Source organism: Perca fluviatilis, chromosome 15 (assembly GCF_010015445.1).
Source record: "Perca fluviatilis chromosome 15, GENO_Pfluv_1.0, whole genome shotgun sequence".
Lineage (NCBI taxonomy): Eukaryota > Metazoa > Chordata > Actinopteri > Perciformes > Percidae > Perca > Perca fluviatilis.
This window is the reverse complement of record NC_053126.1, coordinates 23,965,277-23,983,658: the sequence shown is the minus strand read 5'-3', so window position 1 is coordinate 23,983,658 and position 18,382 is coordinate 23,965,277. Positions and strand designations below refer to the sequence as shown.

Below are 18,382 nucleotides of genomic sequence, written 5' to 3'. Positions count from 1 at the left end.
TAACATATGTATTTATAATAAAAAAAATAATGTATTGAAGCAATTCAAAATATGCTAGTGCACTTTCTTTTATAAATTTGAATTCCCGGAAAAAGTGGCTTGTAAAAAATATAAGCCACTGTGGCTGTTAGTTAATTTCCCACCCATGTACTCCATTACAACACCACCGGTATAAGTGCAAAGTTTCCAAATGCAACTCTGGATAAACCTTATGGAGCTAAAATTACTAATTATATATATATATAAAAACAACGAAGGATCATATTTGCAAATTAAGACAAATTATGTCTCTTGAAGTCTCTTCAGATATTCCTTGATTAAAAGCATGTATAATATTATGATTTATGCCATGTATAATTAAAGGTATAGTTATTATTAATTCATCACCATTTTACTTTTTGAAATTTTGTGTAAATATTCAGGCTATATTCTTTCCATATTAAACGGATGGCAAGATACTTATCCTCTAAACTGCTTTTAATGCTGGATTTGTGGCAAATCTGTAAATCTTCGGTGTTTCTTTACAATACAGAGAGATGTTGCTTTATGGCACAAAACAGGAAGAGAGCAGATTTTCTTCCAGCACAAATGGTGCTGAAGCTTTCTGGTTTGAGGCAATGGCAGACGATGGAAAGAGTGAAGGAGTGGCAGAAAAATAGCCAACATTCCTCTGTGAAACTAAAGTCAGGGAGGGGAAACAAATAGCAAAAATAAGATAAAAATAAGATCCCAATAAGATTTAGCTTTTCAGTCAAACTAGTGTGAGATAAAAGCCATAAATTATGTTAACTTCTGTCTCTTTTGATAATGGTAAAAACATTAAGAATCACAATTAAGCCATTTTAAATAGATTTTGAAAATTATACACATATACATATACACACACACATACATATATATATATATATATACATATATATATATATATATATATATATATATATATATATATATATATATATGTGTTGTATATATATATATATACATACACACATATACATACACACACTATATATATATATTTTATATATATATATATACATACATACATATATACATATATACACATATACATACATATATACACACACACACACACACACACACAGTATACTTTTTCTCTAGACATCATCAACATTATGTAAAAAAAGAAAATAAGAAAATAGTGATAATAATGTATTTTTACTTGCTGACAGCGTGTTGAGAACAGTGTTTGCAGATGATGAAGGACACTGACCGGTGCGGTCGTGGTGGCGGTGATGGCGGGTGTGCTGTTGTCAGTGCCGGCCGGCTCGCTGTGCGTCTGTGTGGGCGTGTAGAGGGTCATGGCGTGCTCGGGAACCCGGCTCTGCCCGCTGTAGTCCTGGGTTGGAAGAGGGTGCGGTGCCGCAAACTCTGCGGGGATGCCATTCTGTGGGGGAGGTGGGTACTGGGCTGGGGTGTACGGCTGGGCCATCGCTTCTGGGGGGTTGGTGGCCTCTTGGTTACCCTGCGCGAAACGCACAACAGGAGGCAAGTGTTAGAACTACAGCTGAGATGAAAGTAAAGTACATTGTTTGACTTGTACAAGCAGCATGAAAGACGTGCGAGTTCCCCCCCGCCCCCCGGTTCAGAAGGCAACTGGGGAAGAGTTGTCCTGCAAACCAACTAAGTCAGGGGGAAACAGCCATCATATCACATCTCAGCTCGGATTAGAGAATGCCTTGATCATTGCTAATGAACACAGTTTATGTTGTAGAGCATGGCTCGCTGTTGGAGGGGCAAGAGTCAGGGGGAATCTCAAGTGCACTTGTGGCAAAGCACAAGAGGAAAGATCAATTAATTGATAAAATTTTGATTAGGGCCTTTGATTTCAGTGGCAGGTCTGTTAGGGCAGCAGCTGCTCCCTCTCCAAGCTCTACTCTCCTACTTTAAACATTAACCTGTGTCTCACTTTATGATACCGCTCACTATCCCTGTCTTTGTTTCTCAGGGTTTTATTTGGAGTTTTTGTAACCGCCGCCAAAATGAGGATACTCGTCTGACTTTTTTTTTTTTTTTTTTTTTTGAAACTTCTTTGAAATCTCAAATGCACCAAGGTTTATTTTTGAAGTAGCTGTACAAGAACCTTGGCAACATAAAATGATGTTTAAAACTAGCAAAAGTATTGTTTACCTATTCTTTGTATGCTAAGAATGTGACCAACATTCATTCCAGATGTCAAGTGCCTTTTGGTACTTGACAGTTTTCAATATTAATTGGAGACACACTGCAGTTGGTACTCTACAAAAGTTTTTTTTTTTAAAACCAGGCGCTAGTCAACTCTCGTACAACTCTCATTCTTCCATATGCTCCCAGAACACACAGTATGTGGTATCTGCACCACATATGTTTTTTTAGGCTTTGCTCCTGACTTAAGTGATAGATGGCCCTTTGCAATGAAGCACTTTCACAGACCCTTTGTCTCGTGTGGATGCTTGAGATGATGAGCTGCAGTAATAATGGACTTTTCTTGCTGGTGCACATTGTTAAACTCAGTAATAGCTGGACTACAGAAGTGCATGTCTTATTGTTGCGAAGCACCAGGCTCCGCGAATCCAGGCTAATGAGCAGTGAGATCAGTGCTGCTGGAGCGGATATCCATCCCAACATTAAAAACTCAGAGGGAAAAGGTGAGACAATAACACAGAAATCCAATAACACCCCCCTGCAAATAACCTCAATCAAATTTAAAGATACAGATCATGCGAGCGCAATGCATAACTCTTTCGATAAGAGAGAAAGGAGGAAAAGGCACCCAGAAGTAAAGGTTTATGATTGGAGAAAAACAATAACAGTAAACAGATAGAGAAGTTTCTGTCTCTTCCTTTACAAGCTGGCTGAGGATGGTGAGATATAAATGTGTTATACTCTTCTTTTTTTTTTTTCCCCTTTCTTTTTTTGCTGCTGCTCTGGTGTTTGGCCTCTTTCTGCACACTTTCACAGAAAGCTCTATCTGGGCAGGAGGAGGCTGTGGTTTTAATGAGAGAGCCGAGCATACACTATGCTGTAAATGTAGTGGAAATAATTCTACTCTGACGTGTTGGCAAACAAACCTCGGCCGAAACTGTGCTCTGCCAATTAAGGAAATGCTCCATTATCTAAATGAAGAAAGAGAGAAGCCTTGAGAGAGGAGAGGGATTGACCAGCTTCCTGCAGCCTGCTGGGCCTTGGGGCTGCAGGAGTGGACCTGACCAAATCCCCCTTACACTGTATTTCTATCTCCTCTGTCTCTCCCTCAATCCATCCTCCCTCCTTTTCCCTTTCATGCCCATCCCCCCCCCCCACCCCCCTCTCTTTTTATGCAGAAACTTTTTTAATCTCTACCCCTGTGCTCTACTTTTCCTCTCCCTCCAGTCATGGCATTATATAACACACTTGCATTGCGGGGCATCCTAATTCAAGCAAGCTCTTGATGTTGGCAATTTTCAACTTCTAAGCGCCCATTTTTAAAAGGAGAATGGGGTTGGTTACCTAAAAAAAAAACAAAAAAACATGCACCTCCCGGTATGACAACTGAAAGTACGAGCAGACCCCGTGTCCTCCTTTTAACCAACCTGAGCAAACCCATCAACACACCGGCGCTCAGCAGTCCAGCAGAGACGGAAAGCTCAGCAGCCTGGAAACACAAAGGTGCTGTGCTCGACTGTACATCAAACACTGCTCGTGTCATTAAGGAGATCAAAGCTTCGGTTATGTCTTTACGGTTAGTCACTGTCAGGATCGCCGCCCTTGGTCCTGATATCTTTTTTTTTTTTAAAGGATTTGCTGTAGAGTTACTGTGTGTGTTTACACTAATACCAGGTTATGATCAGAAAAAAACCCATCATCATATAACATTAAATCCTGCTTTCACAATTAGGGATAAACCTTTATCCCAGTTATGAGAAACCTCATTATGTTAGCTGGGTTATTCAGATTTAATTTGGAAACTGTGGCACCTGAGGCTGTCACAACACAGACTCCTCATTAGGAGTAGAGGTCTCGATGCAGAGGCCTCCGGGAACACAACACAGGGTCATGCTGCAAAGAGCTTTAACCTGTCTCAACTTTTGCCGCAGCAAATTGCACAGTCACCCTGCACCACACTGCTTTGGCCAGGTAAAAACATGCAAGCATACATTGCTGGTAGATTGCTTTGTGATGCCACTGCTTTTTCAAATATATACCTCACAACTGTGGAGACTGGGGATAAAATGATTGTCGCAGCAAGTAAAATTCTGTTTTGTAGTATTATAAACAGCTATGCAGTGTTTTTCCCGCTGATATCCCTTCATACTCATGGATGTATCACTCATGTTGGAGTGAGTCCATTCCTGGACCATATTTTGTCTCCTCACTGGTACCTGAAGCAACATGTCCCCACCAAAACAGTTCTACTTTGGTTTTCTGCTTACTCTCTGCCATGTGCACAGCTGTGTTCTCAATTCAACCTACAATTTTGGTTGATTAATAGATCAGAGTGTTATGATCAACATCCTAAAATAAGGGTGAAAGGCTGAAGATGAAGTTGTATTGCATTGTTGCATCTTGCATAACCAGGGATTAGATATTGAAGCAGAATTCAGCAAAGTGGTAAAGCAACAGTGTCACGGTAGCCAGAGACCAAATTTGCTCTCAACTGTTGAGGCAATCTCAGAACCCATCGGCTATCGATTTAGCCTCTGGGGACAACGGCCACTATTTCAGGGGTTCCGGTGTAGCCAGCGGATAGCCAGGCCAAGACTTCTGTGCACCGGGTCCAATTAGCAAACTGAGACGTGAGAATTGAGTTGGAGTTGAGCGATAACTAATCTCTAGAAACAGAGATCTGCATATGAATGCAGATAAATAAAAAAGCAAACAAAAAGGTGAATTGTCCACAGATGGGTTTCGAGATTGCATTTCAGCCAATGAGTCCCGCCTCTTTGCTCTACACACGATGTGTGTACACCGTTTACCTGCATGCAACCTAAGCCTGTTAAAACGTGATGGGTCAATACTACTTGGAGTACAAACGGAAATCAGAATGCTTCTGATAACAAAATCTTGTCCCATTTCCGACAGATTCAGCACTCATATGCAGAGTTGGAAAAGAAAACGACAGAGTGGCTGAGATGTATATGTGTCAGAGACACACATGCACCAATACAGACGGTCAGAATATCCCATATACGATCAAACCAGGATAAGACTTAAACTCAGGACACTAATGTGCATGTAAACCATCACACTGTGAGAATGTAGACTTGGACTGTGGCATTGATCAGCAGGTGGTGTTGACTATATTCTCAGCTTGTATATAGCCATGGTGTGAGGAAATAAAAATCTAACCAAACTCAATTTCTCTTGGGTGCTTTATTCTGTCTGCTATTTCTGATGAGCAAGTTGTAAGAGAGCTTTTGCTTCCAGTTTCTTGTTTGCTCAAGCTATTTATATGACAGTTCCTTGGTTTTGGGGAATCTGTGATTTAGTTTACTTTTCTCACTAGCAGTGTTGGACACGGTTTCTTTTCCATGCCTGAGTTCTGCATTTGTCATGACATGTTCTACTAAACTTGTTAAATCATCATCTGCCTTTGAGTGTTCCCTCTGCGCTCGGGTCAGACATCTGAAAAGTTACACTCACAAGGCACACAGGCCAGTGCATCTGTGTCAGGTCTGTTGCGACTTGAGCCTTAAACAAGTGCAAAGGACTGAGACGGAGCCGAGTGACACACAAACAGGATAACAGCCTGGTGCGCAGTTTTGGAGAAACGAAAAACTACTTAAGCGTTGTAGCATCATGTCGTTGCCGTTTCAAAAAGCAGCAAGGCAAAAGCAAGGAGGCGGAGAGCACAGGCCTCATTAGTGAAACACAAAGTAACACTGGCTCTCGTATGATCTTCGCCTTCCTCTGATGTTTGTGACAAACGAGTTATTCAACTGGAAATGAACTGGGAGAAGAAAAAAGGGCCTGTGCAAATCAGTGGAGTTGTGCTCGTCCCAGTGCGACCACGCGCCCTCTTCGCTGGGGCTGACTCGCCGTCGTCAAGATAATCCACGCTGCCTAATAAAAAGCCCTTCATGGCAGTGCAGTCAGGTACACAGCACATCTCATTCCACTGTAAGAGATTGCTGTTCATTATGGCCGCGAACGAGCCATACGAGTCATTGTTATATTGGGATCCTGGGCGAGTGTTTCTCTACCTGCAGGCCTGTTTATGGGAAAAGAGCAGGTCCCTTTGCGGCACTTTAATGCCCCCCTTACATGGCCTGCTGCCATGAGCGGCCTAAACCTCGTCTCCCCGGGCACAAACGACGAAGAATAAAGGCAACCAGAGAGAGCAGCTTTTATCGATCTCCCATCCTTTTCATTCCTCTTTCCCTCCTTCCCTCCATCTCTCCTTTCACCCTTTCTACTCCTATTACTGAAGAGCACAATAAAAAACACTATCTCTAATCTTAAGCACTCTCCTTGTGTAAAATTGGATTGGACACCCTTACTTAAGGAGATCACTTTTAGAGCAGAGTTTTTGTTTTTGCAGTCGGCGTCAGGAGCCAAAGAGGTCAAGAAAGGCCTCGTGGCGATGCCCACTGCTGAGGCTGGCAGTCTGAGAGAAACCCCCAGCATACAGTACTCAGACAGAGGCTTTTACTGGTGCTAGCCCCCGTTCACATGGCCAAAGCTATATTCCATCTCAGCAGGTACGTGTTGGCTGCTTGCCAGCGATTCGGTGATCCTCTTTAGCAGTGCTGAGAGGGACGGTGTTGAGAGGCCAAGAGGAGATGGGCTGTGCAAATACAAGAGCTGTTAGGAGGAACTCATATCGGCAGAGTGCTGCACTGACTCATACGTGCGATGGAGGGTCAAAGAGCAACGGAAAGGCAAAATACAGCAGGCGACTAATTGCGCTGCATTAAATCCGGAGGGAAATCACTCAAATGGGAGCAGGCTGATCAATCTCAGCGATCTCTGCCGTGATGGAGTGGGCAGCTTTATGGCTTCGGCTCAGTCACACGCAGCTCGGATCATTTTTCAGCGAAGGCCTTTCTACTTTACACCTTTCCTACTGTGTGAGACAAAGTCTCAGGCAAGGAGCGTTCCTCCTGATTCTATACACTAAGCAATTCAAACAGATTTATGAACAGCTCTGCGGTGTTCTTGCATAATCCAAACCGCATGAATAGTTCAACGTTGACTTAACATAAAGCATCGTCTGTCTCGTTCTTTCACGGAAAATGTACACAAGCTACTTGCTTTGTCAGATTACAGATGACACTACATTTTCTAAGTGGATCTTAAGCTTTTTAGTGCACTAAAATTGTCCTCATCTCATCTGCCGCATTGTGCACTGAGCGTTCCTCTCTGAAACAACGCTCATTCGGTTTTAATGACCTCCTGACAGTGACAGTGGCAAACTTGTGACAAATCCCGTTGGGCCGTCACAGAATGAGCCGAGCAGAGTTTATGGTGAAAAGTGTAACGCAGCTGAGCGGAGGCCAACGTGCGGCAATCAGTTGACGCAACACAAGCGAAACACTGAGTGCTTTCCAGCCAGCTGCATGAAAGCCTCTTGTTGTCTCCGGCTCTGCGGCTGATGCTCCGTTAATTGTACCCCGCACGCAGACAAGTCAGGCAGGCGGGCTAAAAAGACGGCCTGAGATGATTTCCACTGGCAACTGGCATTCATTTTGTCTTGAAGGCGTATAAATAAAGGCTGTCTAGCCGGGTCCGTTTTAATTAGGCAAGCCACATAATCTTACTCCAAGTCTCTCTGTTAACACTCACCAGAGGCTGCAGCGTGTGTTAATTACAACCACATGCCAACCAGTGAATCCAAGGTGAGCCAGAAAAGAGAAACTCAGAAGAGGTAAACAACAACAACAAAACACCTTCAGCTGAGTTTCTCATGATGAGGCACATATTTGGTGCAGCAGCTATTCCCCTCCCCCCCAGTCAACCAATTACAGCACCATGTCGGCGCAGAGAGAGAGGGAGAGAGAGAGAGAGAGCGGGCGGGGAGATGTGGAGAAGCAGCCCAATTTGATGCAGATTCACAACACACCCCCACCTCAAAAAAAAAAAAAAAAAAGTCTTCCTCACCACTACAGCAGGTTTATGATTTCAAATAGGCTGGGGAGAGGGTTATTGTTTTGTCTCACATTTCCTCCCTTGCAAACTCCCGTCTTTCCATTTTTCCACCTCATTTGTGGAAAAATCAATTCATGGAAATAAACACTCGGTGTCTCCGCTCCACGTCCGAGTCAATTTAGATTTTGAGCATGCTTTTGCCGCTCTTTTCCGAGAGGCTTAATCGCTTTCACATGTCACATATGTTTCCCTCGTTATTGGGAGCACTTATTTGCTCCACGGCCTTTGGATGGAGGTATTAGAAAGAGAGTTCATTTTCCCCAATCCCTTGCTGATTTCTTCATTACGTTGCAGGCGAGGCGCTGCACACGGAGCCTCGCACCGAGATGGGACTGCTCTTAGCGGTGCGACTGCGAGTGTTAAAATACCTCAGAGATGCTGGAGCGCCACTTAATAAACAGAGTAGACAGAGGATCACTTTGAACTCCGGTGACATGTAATGAACCTGTCTGTCTCAGCCACAGCTCCGCCTGGGCTCAGGCTCTGCATGGTAAAAACGCAGATAAATAAATAAGCAACAACACATCCAAATAAGCCTAGAAGCCCTGTGAAAAAGCCATCAGTTACACATGGTTAGACTCATAGCATTTTGCCAACGCCATAAGAGGAGATAATTGTCTGTTTCAGTGCTGTTGCCTCTTTTGTTGCATAACAGATATTTACATCTGGGACTAATTACTCCAGACTGGGTGTCAAAATTTGGATTAACTTGTGGGATGCTTCCACTTTGGTGTTTAGTCTCATTTAATAGCCAGCACAGACACCGTGATGCTATGACACCATCAAAAACACACCAAATAACTTTTTAATCTACTTTTCTTTTTGTTTGTTCTTTTAAAGTTGTCTGAACAAAGTGATATTGACATATATTCTATTAGAAATCCTCCAAACTGAACGACTTCTATGAGATTGCTATTGATCACTAAGATAAAGACCTGGATGAAATGAAAACCGATAACTGAACTGTGGGATGTTCTGGCATTCTGGTCATATAAACCCGTAAATCAATTCCACAGCGCCGTCATGCCAGTGCACTGTTCTTCTGAATACAGATGAGTCTTTTGATATTCTGCAGGGGATAAAAATGCCAACATTTGTTTTAGAATCAGCTGATTGTCATGTTAATTCACTCTCTTTTTTTCCTATTCGCATGCTGGGATTATGATACAGGGGCCAGAGGTCCTCGTGGGGACAAGATGCCATTACTTAAGCATGCAGGAATCTCGACATGACATTCCTTGACCGCTGTGACAATGGCAAACATATGCAAATGAAGGAGAGTGCCACTCTCATTATGACCCTGTCACAGAGACTCTGACACCTCCCACTGGACCCCGAGCATGTTAGAAAAAGAGGAAAACTGAAAAAGACAGATAAAAACGGAAAAGAAGCCACGAAAATGACCGAATTCTGCGAGGGGAACAGGTGTAACATTGTTGTTTATGTTATCTCTACCTTTCTTCATGCTCTCTGCTCTCTTATGACCCCCTTTTGTGATGTATTCCATTGGCCTATTTTTTTTTTTCTGTATTTGCTTTGCAGTGGAAGAAAGAACAGGTTTACATGTGCGGGATTCTTTGAAGTGAAAATGCAGACTACTCCCCACTGTAGCCAAAGCTCATCTAATCAGGGGCTAATTCCAGTTATTAAGATTTGAGAGATAACTTTGATTCATCACAGTCCATCTACCCCTATCGGTTAATCACTGTCGCGCTAAGCTCTTTTTTAGTCATCCTTTTGTTTCCACTCCCTCTGGCACGCACAGAGGGGCAATAAGAGAGATAGAAGAGAAGGAAAGGGAGAAGATATTAACAATATTAATGACCCGTGATTCTCGTCTCCTTAATGAGAAGGGTTATTAACTGTGATTATCCATGATGAAATGGTGGTAATTCTTGAAAGCTTGAGAAAACTTGTACAATCGCTTGTCTGCTGATGTTTAAGAAAGAAGAAGGTGAGTGCGGTGAGAAAGAGAATTTAAAGGATAAAGAGGCAGGGGAAACCTGGGGAAACAGAGATGCTCGCAGCAGGAAGCTGGGAGGGCTTTTTTTTTTTTTTTTCTTTTTATTTAAGGGAGGCTCAGGCAACTGTCTCCAGTCCCACTGCTGCTGCATTTCAGACAGTTAAAATCGGTCTTCTTCACAGAGATGAATCCAAACTCTGAAGTGTTTTCTAGCTCTTGAAACGCGTGGCGCTGCGTCGCCTCTCACTTCCTCTCCCGATTCCTGTCCCGGTGGCTAACGAGTGGGCCAGGGTACGCACCCGGTCGCCCATCTGCTGGTTGACACTGCTGAATGGCTGTTTGAACACCTATGCTGCTCTCGCCAGATCCCTGATACAGCATTTCCACCACTATCCCTTTTTTCATTCCAATTATAGAAAGTTGCATGCTCGTGGAGTCCCTGTCGGCTCCATATGATTCCCTCAACGGAGAGGAGGGTGGGGTGGGGAAGATGGGGGGGGTGGTGCTGTCTGGTGAATCATTGATGTGCAGTCAGACTGTTTCATTGCAGATCTGTGTGCGTGTGTGCAAGCATGTGTGTGTGTGTTTGCGTGTGTGTATGGTGGAAGAAGGAGGTTAGCAGCAGACGAATAACAATCCTGAATTATGCATGTCTGTCCCTTGTGTGTGTGTGTGTGTGTGTGGGGGGATGAGCCACACTTATCCCCGGGGACAAATTTGGATAGAAAAGAGCTACGTGGGGAAAAGTCGGGACCACCGTGAGCGCTACCTGACCGCTTCAGACAACCTCTCTTTAGCTCCACAAACTCTGATGGCTGACAACTGCAGACGCTCCACTCGCTGACGCACGGGAAGTCAGTTCGGGAAACAGCCTCGTTATGAAGCCTGATGCTTGGTGATAATGCTAATGGGCCGGAATGTGGCATATTTTCCAACTTATTTGTTAGATGTTTCTTTTTAAAAGCATCTCTGGGAATTTAAGCCTGGACCACGCGAAACACTATCACCCTCCTAAAATTACACTGTATCACAGAAACACCTGCTGGGCCCATTCTAGATAATAATCCCATTTCTACATGCCAGTACAGCTCCCAGACGGGAGAAATTGGATTGTTTGCATTACTGACCTGTGGAGCAAGGCAGTCTGGGAAAAGCAACAGCCTTGAGGCTTTATTAGATTCAATCGTTCTTTCATAAACAAAACCTTACTTTTCAAAAAGGGTAAGAAAAAAAAAAAATCTACTAAATGTGGGTAGGCCAGCACTTTGTGGACACACTCCATTTATTTTCTCCAATTAAATCTCTTTAATTGGATTGAGGGCCGGCACCTGGTTTACACTCTGTCAACCACGCAATCCACAATAATTGATGCCAGAGCCGTGGGTGTGTGTGTGTGGGTGTGTGTGTGTGTGTGTGTGTGTGTGTGTGTGTGTGTGTGTGTGTGTGTGTGTGTGTGTGTGCGTGCGTGCGTGTGGGATGTGTAGCGATGGGGGAGGGATTTAGAGCATGTCTCACTACTCCACAATGTCACTGTGATCAATTTATCAATGGCCGCCTCGCTGTCCACCAGCGTCCACTGCACTGAAATGGGAAATGCCTCAACACTTTGGTGTGCAAGCCAACATGCAGCCACACAAACACAAAAGCTGTGGTGGAGGAAACAGGCAGATCCTCTATGAAGGCAATACTACATTTAAAAAAGTAAATTATCATCTAGATAATACTAGATTCTACAAAAATAAGTATTTTGTGGAAAAGTGGCCCCTTTAAATTTTCAATTTCTATTACTGAGGCATTACTGGGCAGTTAAATCTATAACAATGGATCATGTTATATGCTGATGATGTTTTTGGGTTGTGTCTGAATTCACTTTACAGTATTGCGAGTTCAACATTCCTACAGTTTTCCCAATGTTTCTTGAAAATTAACATTCCCTTTTACGTGCTCAAATGAATGCAACAATGTATTGTTGAAAGTAGTGCACAATCTATGGTCATTAAGTGAGAAGTAAGTGATTATATTCATCTTCGTGCCAGAAGTGTATGCCTGTAAAACATTCATTCCCATTGTTTTTTAACCCTATAACTTTGAATCAAGCTGAAAAGAGATCTAAACTAATTACAGATCTAGTTGAAAATACTTCATATAGGCACTGTATATTCCTGTACATGGAAGCCCTATATAATGTGCAGTAAATACTAAATTAATGAATTATTTCTGTACACAGCCCTGATCTGCAGCTATTAAATACATGTACAGAAGTGAAAAGCCAACAGTTCCCTCGGAAATGTAATGTCATTTATTAGAAGTATAAAGTGGCATAAAATGGAAATACCAAAAATATAGTACAAGTACCTTAAAAGTGTAGTTAAGCCCAGTACTTGTGCCAATGTTCTAGTTTACTTTCCACCTCTACACTATGAAGAAAAACACACACCCTCACATATATGAACATTAAAAGGTTCAGAACACATGCTAATGCTGCAGATTTACGTACATAGTTGCGAGCTCTAATACATAGGTGAATGTGTACACCTAGAGAACCTGGATCCACTCCTGAATACAAATGGTGTGCGCCCACACGTGGAAACACGCAGAGATACAAATCCAAGAGATGCATCACGGCGCGCTGACAGCACCTTTAAGACACTTTGAGAAACACCCGGCTCCTGAATACCGAGCTCCGCCACCATACAAATGGAGAGAGGCAGAGACAGAGCGAGAGGGAGGCCAAGGGAGACCCGACACAGTAAATAAAAATACAATTTCCTCCAGTGACATGCCCATTCTGTTGGAAGCCTGACTCTAATTATTCTAAGCACTTTGAGGGATGGCTTTCCACTGCATTAATCTACACATCCCACTAGCCCATCCACAGTCGATGCACTTTTAACTACCTAAGGACGCCCCGAAACTCTGCTTAAAACCTCGGGAGGAGGAGATTGACTTTGTACAGTGATGGGGTGAAGTGCTTTGCCTGAGTAAATCTTTCTCCAAATCTCACAGCACAACACCATGCAACAATTTTCATTTTCAATTTCAAATAGCGCATCTCTCCTCCCCAAAAAAAAGATCAGATTCGAAGGTAAAGTGAATTCTCATTACAGGGCTTGTGTGTGTGTGTGTGTGTGTGTGTGTGTGTGTGTGTGTGTGTGTGTGTGTGTGTGTGTGTGTGTGTGTGAGAGAGAAAGAGAGTGTGCTTGTTTTCCTCTAGGCAGAAAAAGCACTCGTAGCTCATTTGGAACCGAGATGAATCGATAAATCACCTGGGACCATTGATCAATCAATGAGCCTATCAATACTAGCTGGATGAGACTCCTCCCACTGCGAGAGGCCATCTTTGAATATGTCGGGCAAATGGGCTTTTAACATAATGGCTTATTCCATTTGTGCTGAGTGCAAGATTGATGCTGTGCAATGTTTGCATGTTGACACAAGCTGTAATAGTGATACACAGCAGGTCCCACGTTTTACATGTAAAATAATCAGCACACACACACACACACACACACACACACACACACACACACACAGGTCCTGTTTATCAAAATCTAAACAACATCAAACAATCTTTGAAACAGCTCTGATCGAGGCTTTGCTGCACTGCGATATCTACCCTTTATAAACATCTGCCCCCTCGACGGAGAGAAAAAAAGGAGGGATACAGAACTAGAGAGGCGGAAGCAGAGATTTCTCTTTCCTTATTAATCACCACTCGTTTTTTTAAAGTAAAAAGTTTGTAATAACGGAGCTTCCAGCGGCTCTTCCCGCCCCCGAACAGATGCAGAGGCCAAACTGCACGGCACATTATGAGGAGAGTGACATTTTGATGTGAACCGTGGGGCGGCTTCTCTCTGTATTCAATATGCTCAGGACAAAACGCAGAGTAGGGATGAGGCTGCAATAACAAGTAGCAATGTTTCTGTTAGAAGATAAGGCTGGTGGTGATATTTTTAGTTCTCTCACAGTCAGCAAATTCCATGAAAAGACCAAACCAACAATGAATTGATCGTACTAACAAGTATTGTCACACCGCACTGGGCAACATGTTCCTTCATTACCGTGAACGGACACGGACACACACGGACACACACGGACACACACACAATTTTGACTCATTCCCGCATACACCGTCCTGCTGCCCCAAATACTCACTAGAGCACCAAATGTGAATTAATCCACTGCTGAAAATAGTCCCCAACAAATGCACCATTTGCTCCTGTTTGAGTAAAATTTGCTTAACACTACAGTGGCTGGCTGTTTTAGGAAATTACTGAACCTTTTACAAGAATTAAACTGAGCCATTTTGAAAGATTTACGTCTTCTTGGCTTGGGGCATAGTGCCACGGACAGGGTATGGAAGTACAAGATGAGCTAACACATCGCTGGCTTTGGTCTTTTCATGGAATTTGTAGACAACAAAAGGAAATATAGAATAACACCAGCATAACCCTTTAATTTAGACCAAGAAAAAAACGATTATTATGATGGAAACCCAATTTGAATTGCTATATGCTTCACATTACACCTCATTCATTGTAATGCATTTCATTAACTGTAAAATACCTAAAATCTAGTATTCAGTAAGAGGGATACATTTGTTATCAGAAGTAGCAGAAACCTGGAATTTCTTCTGCCGAAAATATAATTCTCAAGTGTTGGCGGGTAAATTAACTTCCCTCTAAGTTACCATCTCCAACCTATGTGCCCTTCAGCAAAGCACTTATCCCCTAACTAAGCTGCTCGGTTGCCATCAGCAGAAAAGTGAGACAGAGTTAACATGCTGTGAGAGAGCACTGCAGGGTAAGGCCTGAAAAAGAGGTTGCCTACTCAGCAAACACTCGTTGAATTAAAAGGGAAAAGTAACGAATGAATAAACAAGCAACCAAACTAATGTATAAACAAAGTTTTCATGTTTTTATTCAGAGGGAAATCACTACAGCTGAGGACCGAATGTGAGGAATTTGTTTGAAAAACTACGGGATTATAAACAATGATTTACATTATGGGAAAAAATAGGCTGCTGCATTGTTTTTTTATTCAGGCACCTAATGAAGGATTTGAGATGCTGACTTTTAAGATGCTGCAAATCTGAAAATGAGCAAGTTGCAAAAGGAAATAATGTTGTTAAAAGACACAAAAAGAGCTTGTGTGAATTCCCTAGCAGCATGAAAGACAGTATGGCAATGAAAATAAATGACATGCAACTGAGGAGAAGAAAATGATGAAAGAGGTTTTTTTTATGCTGGGAGCCTGCAGCTCTCATGGCACAGTCCGACTGTCCCGGTCTGGTCCTGATGATGGGCGAGTAATAAATGGTTGTGCACGAGTTGGTCTGTGTGTTTGCATTCATGTGCACGTGTCAGTCTATAACAATTGGTGTGAAAAGCCCAGGTGGAATGCCAGGATTATCAAATGTTTTCTGAGACCACTCAGTCAGTAAAAAAGATGAAACCAGTGAAGAAAAACAGAAACTGTTCAAGTAGGCTTGAAGCTTCTAACAGCAAAGTGACCAAACCCACTAATTTAATCTAAATGTTTTGTTTTACAATAAACAGACCCAAAATTAACAGTTAAACTGGTGGAGAGTGCAAGAAAAATGTAAACAAATATGATAGACATTCCCACAGTCAAATGGAGAAATAAAAAAGAAAATATGTAGGCCACATTACCAGATGGTAATACTACAACACTAATGCTGTTTGTATACTGCAAGTTTCAACCTGCAGCCATAGGGGGGCCACTCTTGTCAAGTACTCATTAATGATGAAGGTACTCATTTAAATCAATAAGAAACACAAGCTTTTGTCCAATCACAAGCACTTCTAAAAAAAAAAAAACATCTATACCTATAAATCTGATAGGAGACAAGGTTCAATCTGCATCTGGATCAAAATACATGTACACACGGTGACAGACAATTATACATACATTTGCCGTTTGCTTTTAATCCAAAAAAAAGTGCAGTAGCTCATGAGAACATTGTGAAAATGTTAAGTAATCATTTAAAAATCTTGGATCCACACTTTAAACTAATTACTTAAGTTTCTAGCCCATGTCCCAACTTACAGCAAATTTCACTGGTTTTTGGGACACTTTATCCTGCTGGCTAACAACCAGAACAGCCACCAAATTGGACCAAAACCCCTCCTCGGCAGAGTTCACAACTTGGGCCCTTATCTATTTAATTGAACACAAGTTTTGTTCCAAATTTAATGAGCTTGCATCATATGAGCCTGCCTGGTGACATCAAGTGCCAAAATCAGCCGCATATATTGAAGTAACCCGAGTACACAGACGTGCATGTGTGTCTGTGTGTGTGCTGAGGCTCTAAATACAGTGCTACAATGTGGCAGCTGACACAATGGAAACAGATTGCCATGGTTTCTCTGCAGCTTTCCATCACATCGCAGCAGATAGAGGGAACGTGCAGGCCTAAGGGTCAGCGCTGTGGCTGCCTGCAGACACAAGGCACGGGCCCGCCATTACAGTTAGCTAATTGGAGTTTTCCTCTGGGTCAGGCTAGCCATCTGTGGTGCCTTTACCAGTGAGGACCCCCACTCAAGCCCCGCATCATTTTTAACACTATGTCACCGCTTGACATGACTCTCTTTCTCTGTTTCCCCCTTTAAGGACAGAGAGGTGGGGGGGGATTAAGGAAAGAAAGTGATCTCACTCCACCGCAGCTGCTTAATAGGAAAAGTCTCTGTCTCCTCTGTGCCCCATTCATCATGTCAAATGGTAATATCTTTAAAGGTCAGGCCGAGTCATAAAGAAAAAAAGAGCCTTGGCTAAACTTTCCCTGGGATTTCGAGAGGTCTAATCACCAAATCTGAAGTGTCTCTTTTGATTGGCTTTTGACGGCATTGATTCAAAGTGAATCATAAAAAAAGGGACATTTAGAAGACCGGTAGCCAGCTAATTTTTTTTTACATAGTAACATGAAGGGAAATCCCTGTATGGAATGAACCAGCATGACAAAAGAAAGAGAGAGGAAAAATAGAGGCTGGAAAAACAATATGAAGGAAAAAAAAAAACTGCAGTTGCATGATTTATCAAGCTGAAAAGCAGCAGGGTGCACAAAAAAGGAGCGTAAAAGCTAGATAAAATGGAAGAAGAAAAGGTGTCAGGAAATAAAAGAGAGACAGAGGAGCTAAAGACTGCTACTGTCTGACAAGTGTCACACTTGCGCTTCGATCCAGCCTTCCTCTTGCGCTAATGACTGTCAACACGACAAGCAGGGCCGTCTGAAGGGGGAGAAAATTACTCGCTGAAAAGCAATTGACTGACCCCCATCATTTCTCAGGGAACCAGTGACCTGTGAATATTTCATTATGGGGAAAGTCGTGAGGCCCATATAAATGTGTGTGTGTGTGTGTGTGTGTGTGTGGGGGGGTCGATCTGCCGAGCTGTGCCGTCCCAAGCCGGAGAGGGAAACTGGGGGCAGACCTGCCTGCCTTGTAGCCTTTTTACTGCTCCTACAATGCATACTTTAGCCAACGAAAGAGAAGAAATGAAAGGCCTACGTTACCGTTTGGAGAAATGTTTTTCAGCAGACCGCAGTGAGAGCTAATGTAGATAGAGTGAGAGCTTAATGTAGATGACAGAGGTGCTTCTTAACCAACGTCTGAAGAGAATTTGTCTGAAGGGATTTGAAGTGGGAGAGAATGAAAGCAGAGTTAAAAAAAAACAAAAAAACTTAGATGTTTTGTAGGTGTGGGTCAAAGCAAGCCATTCTTTTACCCTCTGCGCGACATTCGTCTTACATTGAGAAAACATCAGAGGCCTCGGAATCGAGAGGGGCAGGAAGAGAAAGAGAAGACGAGAAAGATGAAAGAAAATCAATCCCTCGGCAAGCCTGATTGATCGGTGGAGTTTTGGACAATTTCATCAGAAGACTCCAGTAACCAGAGATGACACGACCCATATTGGAGGGAGAACGCATTGTGGAGATTAATACCTGCATTAGAGGCATCAGGTCGGATAAACGCGGGCTCTGGCAGTAAATACACTGGGCCAGCGTGCCCCTTCCATGACGACTTAATGCTGGAAAAATCCTTGCAACCCACACTTTACTTTTCAAACTTGGACTGGACGGTATAATTGAGTCAATTAGGAGCACCTTAATCCGTGGAAGGGATCTTCAAAAGAAAAATATACAGTCAAGGTTTGGGTTTGGTCTTAAGGATATAAATAAAGAGAGCTCGGAGATTGTCTCTGTTTATCCAACGATGGAGGCAAAGAGCAAAAGGATTATATCTGATCTCATTCAGGAACCTTGTGTTACAT

At 42.8% G+C, this 18,382-nt stretch overlaps 1 protein-coding gene across 11 annotated transcripts in view; it reads right to left on the bottom strand.

The window, feature by feature from the left end:
- LOC120575247 (RNA binding protein fox-1 homolog 3-like) overlaps window positions 1–18,382 on the bottom strand; it is a 433,652-nt gene that overhangs the window by 41,416 nt on the left and 373,854 nt on the right. For 9 of the 11 annotated variants that reach the window (XM_039825950.1, XM_039825951.1, XM_039825949.1 and 6 more), the window contains one exon: window positions 1,187–1,489. In XM_039825950.1, the coding sequence (XP_039681884.1) occupies window positions 1,187–1,489 (303 nt within the window). The remainder of the gene's footprint in view (window positions 1–1,186; window positions 1,490–18,382) is intronic. The other 2 variants (XM_039825956.1, XM_039825957.1) reach the window with 1 other exon arrangement.